At 35.6% G+C, this 7232-nt stretch overlaps 2 protein-coding genes across 2 annotated transcripts; both read left to right on the forward strand.

Moving 5' to 3' along the window:
• The first annotated feature begins 1573 nt into the window (after nucleotides 1-1573).
• Nucleotides 1574-3430, forward strand: LOC135209317 (interaptin-like). Its single transcript, XM_064242022.1, has one exon. It carries the CDS (start codon nucleotides 1574-1576, stop codon nucleotides 3428-3430), a length of 1857 nt encoding a protein of 618 aa, XP_064098092.1.
• A 17-nt stretch (nucleotides 3431-3447) lies between these two features.
• LOC135209318 (dnaJ homolog subfamily C member 7 homolog) lies at nucleotides 3448-4098 on the forward strand. Its single transcript, XM_064242023.1, has one exon. It carries the CDS (start codon nucleotides 3448-3450, stop codon nucleotides 4096-4098), a length of 651 nt encoding a protein of 216 aa, XP_064098093.1.
• Nucleotides 4099-7232: the final 3134 nt, after the last annotated feature.

The following is a 7232-nucleotide window of genomic DNA, read 5'->3' on the forward strand; positions in this document are numbered from 1 at the left end:
TAATTCTTTTTCTCTTTATCTCTGTCCTATTATCAATATTTTTTCTCTGCTTCTGTCTTTTTATCTTTCTACTAAATACGAACTTGTCACTTTGGTGAAAATAGCTTATTATTTTATATTGTGTTAGTATATCAAGAAAAATTACATATAGCCGTAAAAAAAAAAAAAATTTGTAAGTGGACTTAAAATTTTGCTAATTTGCTGCTATAGATGTTAGATTTATATGTGAATATATATATATATATATATATATATATATATCGATATATAGATATATAGAGATATATATATATATATATATATTATATATATAATATATATATATCTATGCATATATATATATATTATATATATATATACTATATATATATAGATATATATATTATATATATATATCTATATATATATCTATATATAGATATATATATATATATATATATATATATATATATATACTATCTATATAGATATATAGATATCTATATATATAATCTAACCTAATATATATATATATATATATCTAGTATATTATATATATATATATATATATATATATATATATATATATATATATATATATAATATATATCTATATATATATCTATATCTATATATAGATATATAAATTATTTTATATATATTAGGATATATAATATCGATATAGATATATCATATCTATATATAGATATAGATATAGATATATATATATATATATATATATATATATATATATAGATATAATTATATATATATATGTATATATATATTATAAATATATATATTACCATATTCACATATAAATCTAACATCTATAGCAGAAAGAAAATTAGCAAAATTTTAAGTCCACTTACAATTACGGCTATATGTAATTTTCTTGATATACTATTGTGACCCAGTAGAAAGGCGTCTCTGGCAATGAGAACAGAGAAAAAATGGATAATTTGTGCGAAAAATATTTTCATATCTGGTTGAATTTCATGGCAATCTGATAAAGTGGACAGAGAGACCAGTCCTCATAGTCAGAGCGAAATATTAATGTCAGAGAAAGAATCAATAGGTTAGGTTAGGTTATGTTACTTCAATGTTATTCCCACCAGTCATTTTTCTTTTCATCTTTTATTACAGAAAATTTACAATATTTTAAAGTTTTAATAGTATTACGTCCAGAATTTTATCAGGGTTAACTTAATTTGGTGTGGGAAACATAAAGAGACTTTATTTCAACAAGATTCTATGGTTAATTTTTAAAATATGGCGTCCCGCTTTTTCAGGGAAGATCCAATACTAGGTTATAGTTCGGGAAATTGCTTCCCGGATCCTCGAACTCTTCTGTCTCCAGAAAATCCTTCTCCTTCTCAGTCTTCTTCTTCTTCTTCCTCCAGGATCTGCCAGGTCTCCAGTAGCCAATTACTCCCCGTGACTTCAGTATGCTCCTGCAGAAGACAACGCTGGAGCCAGAGCCTCAAGGAACGAAGAACGGAATCGAAGCTGCTTCTTGGACACCGAAGTCCCCCTTCAGGCTTTTTGTAAAACTATCCATCGTGATGAGCGAGTCACAAAGTATATTGTAACAATGGCTCTTGTGAATTATTGTTTATCAGTGTTTGTTTGGCTCCTGAATATTGGGAGATTATCATTTATGGCTATTATTATCACCGAGTTTTTAAAGTCATTTGGATCACCATGGCCTGCTCTGAACTTTGATGGCGGCAGTGTGAGTTTAACTTATCATATGGATTCCATTCTGAGGACTTTCAATGCCAGCTCTGTACGTGATGGCGGCAACGAGAGTTCATCTTGTGAATTGGATCCTAATCTGATGACTGCCAATGCCTGCTTTGAACTTGATGGCGGCAACGAGAGTATATCTTGTGATTTGGATTCCAATCTAATGACTGTCAATGCCAGCTCTGACCCTGATGGCGGCAACGACAGTTTATCTTGTGAATTGGATCCTAATCTGATGACTTTCAATGCCAGCTCTGAACTTGATAGCAGCAGCGACAGTTCATCTTGTGATATGGATTCCAGTCTGATGACTTTCAATGCCAGCTCTGATCTTGATGGCGGCAGCGAGAGTTCCTCTTATGATATGGATTTTGATCTGACGACAGAAGACGACCACGACCACGACCAGGACGCACCTCGTTTGGAAAACCCAGAAGGACTCGGCCACCTATTTAGAATTAAACTAGAAGAGTTCGACCGAAAGACCCAGGACCTCCTCCAGATAATCGAGGAGAAGAATAGGAGGGAGGCAGACCTTAATGAAACCATTAGGCAGCTCAACCAGGAACTGATCAACGAAAAGACCTCTTGCGCCATAAACCTCCTACACCTTCATGAGGAGGCTGAACTTCTTAAGATCGAAGAAGTTCTGGCCAAGGAAAGAGAGTCATTTAAAGAACTACAGAAGCAAATGGAAGATGAAAAGGAAGCGATGGAAAGACTCGCATTAGAAAAAGAGCAGAAGGAAAATGTCTTACAAATCCAAGAGCAACAGATCTCGGAGAAAGAACTTGTTATTAAGGATTTGATAAAACAGAACGAGACGCTTAAGAAAAACATGGAAACGGTGAAGGACGACCTCGAACAAACCCGACAGCAGCAAATTTTAAAGGAGGCTGAACTTCTTCAGATCGAAGAAGTTCTGGCGAAGGAAAGAAACTTGTTCAAGGAGGCCATAAAAAGACTCATACAAGAAAAGAAAGTGAAGGAACGCGTGATCAAGGAATTGGAAATGCAAAACGAAAGGTTGGAAGACGAAAACAGCAAGAAGGAGAGCCAGTTAAAACATCTGGAAAAGAAAAGGGACACAATGGATGGAGAGCTGCACCAAATCAGGCTGGACAAGAGCCGAATGGAACGCCAGCTGGCCGAAGCGAGGGATATGATCGGCAGAATGAGAAAGCAAAATGCTGAAAAAACAGAAAGGTTGGCTGCTCTCGAAATAGAGATTGAAGACCAGAAGAGACTGGAAAAGGTTGCCTCCACAAGAGACAATGAAGAGCATCTGAAAAGGATTGAAAAAATGACTGCCTTAGAAAGAGAGAATGAAAGTCTTTGGAAAGGGCTGGAAAAGATGGAGAAAAATTATAAAAACCTGCTTGTTGAGGCCCAAGCTCAAACTAAGCTCAAAGAAGATGAAGCTAGGAGACTCGCATTAGAGCTTGAGGGCCAAAATCGAGCACTAGGAAATCTCCAGACCGAAAACAAAAAGTTGAAAGAATTAGTGAAAGAAAAGCGAGGAGTAATTGACTCCCTGAAGAGAGAAAAGGAAGCACCATCAGCCAAGATGGTGGCTGATTTAGAGAGGCTGAGGAAGGAGTGTTTCCGAGAAGGACGAACGAAGCAATCACGACCAGGAAATGCTCTTACGAACTCTCAAGGCCGAGAAACACCAAATTTAGCAAAGATCTGGAGGAGATGAGGAGGATCTGTAGCGAAATGAAGGAACAGAGAGAAGACATTGGACAAATGACATTCATAGGCAAAGGACTCTTTGCCTACATGAATGATTTGAATGATGCTGCCTTCAATGTCTTCTCAGAGGCCTTGGCCAATGGTTCCTTCACCAATGAAGAATCGGCTCTGCTGCATATCCTTCGGGCTAAGGCTCTGGTGGCTTGTGGTCACCCTTCAGATGACTTGGCCATCATTGCGGACTGTTGCATGGCCATCGACAAGGGTCTCGGCGGATGGGAAGTGCACCAAATTCGAGGGAAGCACCTCCTAAAACAAGAGCTCTTAGGGGCTGCCGTGGAAGACCTCGAAATTGTCAACAGGCTTAAGAGATCTGCAGAGACTCGGCAAGCGCTGAATGAGGCCAAGAATAAGCTGATGACATGGGAAACCCAAAGCCACCACAATGCTTTGGGTCTTCAACAAACTGCCACTAATCCTCAAATTTTAAAAGCCTACAAAAACCTGTCCATGAAGTACCATCCAGACAGGCACAGAGACAAACCTGAAGTTTTACAAAAGGCTTTTGAAGAAAAATTTAAGCGTATTACTAACGCAAAGACTGCTCTGATGGAAAATCAGCACCAGTGGCAGCATGAGGCAAAGTTCCAACAAAACGGCTACAGTTATCATTAAGATTTGTAGCCTGTAAAGCGAATTCTGATGAAGCATATGGGAACACAGAAGACTTTGAAGAAAGCGTCTCAAAACAGAAGTTGTTGAAGCATTGGTCAGGCAGAAGTTTTCCAACCAACACTCATAGAAGTTGTAGTAACCCCACTCCTTGGCTGTGCTATTCTAACCTTGTGGCTGAGGAGGGCAAGTTAAAGAATTTCTTCTACTTGCCCGATACCTTAACAACAACAAGCCCCAAAAACTAAAAAATAAATAAGTAAACAAAAAGGCAGGTAATGCATTTGTTAAAAAGAGATTAATGAAAAAAGGGGGGAGGTCGTGGGGTGCCAAGCCTTCCTGTATTTCAAAATACAGAAGGCTAAACCCACCTGATGAGCCCCTTGGCGAGGGCGAAACCCTCAATAAAATAATATTATATGTATAATATTATATATATATATATATATATATATATATATATATATATATATATATATATATATTAATTTCCTAGGCTGCCTTTGTGCTTGTAATATCATGCGTGCGCGTGTGTGTATGTGTGTGTGGGTATGGTGTGTGCTTGTGTGAGTGCTTGTTTGTATCTGGAGGCTTCTAGGAATTCTGAAGGCTCCAGAATCCTGGAGTCATTAAGATTTAAGAAGAAATTATGATCCAATGGGTGGTTCTCCAGGAATGCTTCAGGAGCTGAAAGCTGCTTCAGAAGATCCTGGAGTCTTGAAGAAGTCCTCCAAGATGACGTTTAAACACCAAGGGAATTCCTCCAAATTTCTTGGTATGGGTATGAGCATGGGTATAGGTATGGGTATGGTTTATTTTATTATTATGGGCTATGGGTCTGGGTGATGAAACGGATATGGAGTATGGTTTTATAGTATTGGGTATGGTATGATATGCGTATATGGGAATGGTACAATATGGGTATGGTACGAATATGGTTATGGTATTGTATGTTATGGGTATGGTACTAATATGGGTGCAGGTATAGTATGGATATGGGTATGGGTATCGGCATCAGTATGGCACGGGTATGGGTATCGGTAAGGGTATGGAACAGATGTGGGTATGAAATGGATATGGGTTTGGTAAGGGTATCAGTATAGGTATGGGTATAGGTAGGGTATGGATGTGAATATGGTTAAAGGTATGCTATAGGTATGGGCGTATGATATATATATATATATATATATATATATATATATATATTATATATATATAATACATATATATATATGTATATATATATTATATACATACACCCTTACCTATAGCATACCTTTAACCATATTCATATCCATACCCTACCTATACCCATATCCATTTCATACCCACATCTGTTCCATACCCTTACCTATACCCATACCCGTGCCATACTGATGCCGATACCCATACCCATATCCATACTATACCTGTACCCATATTAGTACCATACCCATAACATACCATGCCATAACCATATTCGTACCATACCCATATTTGTACCATACCCATTTTAATGTAATTTTATTGATTTCTCATCCTTGTCAATTTTTCAGCCTGATGATGAGGTTTTAAACCTCGAAAGCTCGTAAAATAAAGAATGTTCATCCTGGTCTGGCCAAATGCTATGTATCATCAAGTTTAATATATATATATATATATATATATATATATATATATATATATATATTTTTATATATATATATATATATACACATATATATATGTTATATATATATATATATATATATATATATTGATATGAGTATACAGGTATGGTACAGATATGGGTATGGTATGTATGTTATGGGTATGGTACTGATATGGGTACAGGTATGGTATGGATATGGGTATGGTTATCGGCATCAGTATGGTATGGGTATGGGTATAGGAAAGGGTATGGTACAGATATGGGTATGAAATGGATATGGGTTTGGTAAGGGTATCAATATGGATATGGCCATACCCATACCATACTGATGCTGATAACCATACCCATATCCATACCATACTTGTACCCATTTCAGTACCTTACCCATAACATACTAAACCATACCCATTATTTGTACCATACCCGTATACTCATAATCAATATATATACATATATACATATATATATATATATATATATATATATATATATATAATATATATTAAATATTATATATATATATAATATATAATATCAGGTTTTTTGCCACGAAGGAAAAAAATGAAAAAGCGAGATAGCCAAGTACTTCCGGTGCTGTTCTGACCCTTTACTGAGGCAAACTGATTTTACAGAGAACAACTAGTCAAAAGAAGGCTTAATATACAAACTGACACTACAAGATTAGCCATAAGGGCGATTTTCACTCTACAGAACGGAGGAGCCGCCTGAGGCTAGCCACACCTTGAAGGATACACGCAGTAAACAAGTGATTCTTCCAGAAAACAGTACATTTTGAAAAAACACGGGAGCATATACAATTTAATATCATGAATTTTTACACAAATTTTCCCAGAAAATATTATTATTAATGAAAAGACGAAAGAAAATATAAATATATATATATATAATATATATATATATTATATATATATATATATATATAGATATATATATATATCGAGCAAGAGAAAGAGGAGAGAGAATATCGAACCAGAGAGAGAGAGAGAGAGAGAGAGAGAGAGAGAGAGAGAGAGAGAGAGAGAGAGAGAATGATAAATAACATTGCCAAGACCAGGATGAACATTATTTTACGAGCTTTCGAGGTTTAAAACCTCATCATCAGGCTGAAAAATTGACAAGGATGAGAAATCAATAAAATTACATTAAAATGAATTGTCTTACTAAAAGCTTCAGTAATAACATAAAATAAAACGAACAGCACGTACACACTTAAAAAAATACAAAAAAAAAAAAAAAAAAACTGAAGCGAACGCAAAACATACAAAAATAAAAATAAGATGAAAGGTAAACAAAATACCACAGTGAAAAGTAAAATGGTTAACGACCCACCTGGTGTACCTACTATGAAATAATAGGATAGCTAGTTGAATACCGGACGAGTTGTTGTTCAATTCCGGTTTTATCCTCTTAATAAACAGCGTCCAGTCTACTAGCCCCAGTGCTTTCAAACCCTTGTATTGTCGCAGGTACCTACGTTTATGGAGAT

The sequence above is a fragment of the Macrobrachium nipponense genome, chromosome 37 (genome assembly GCF_015104395.2).
Source record: "Macrobrachium nipponense isolate FS-2020 chromosome 37, ASM1510439v2, whole genome shotgun sequence".
NCBI lineage: Eukaryota > Metazoa > Arthropoda > Malacostraca > Decapoda > Palaemonidae > Macrobrachium > Macrobrachium nipponense.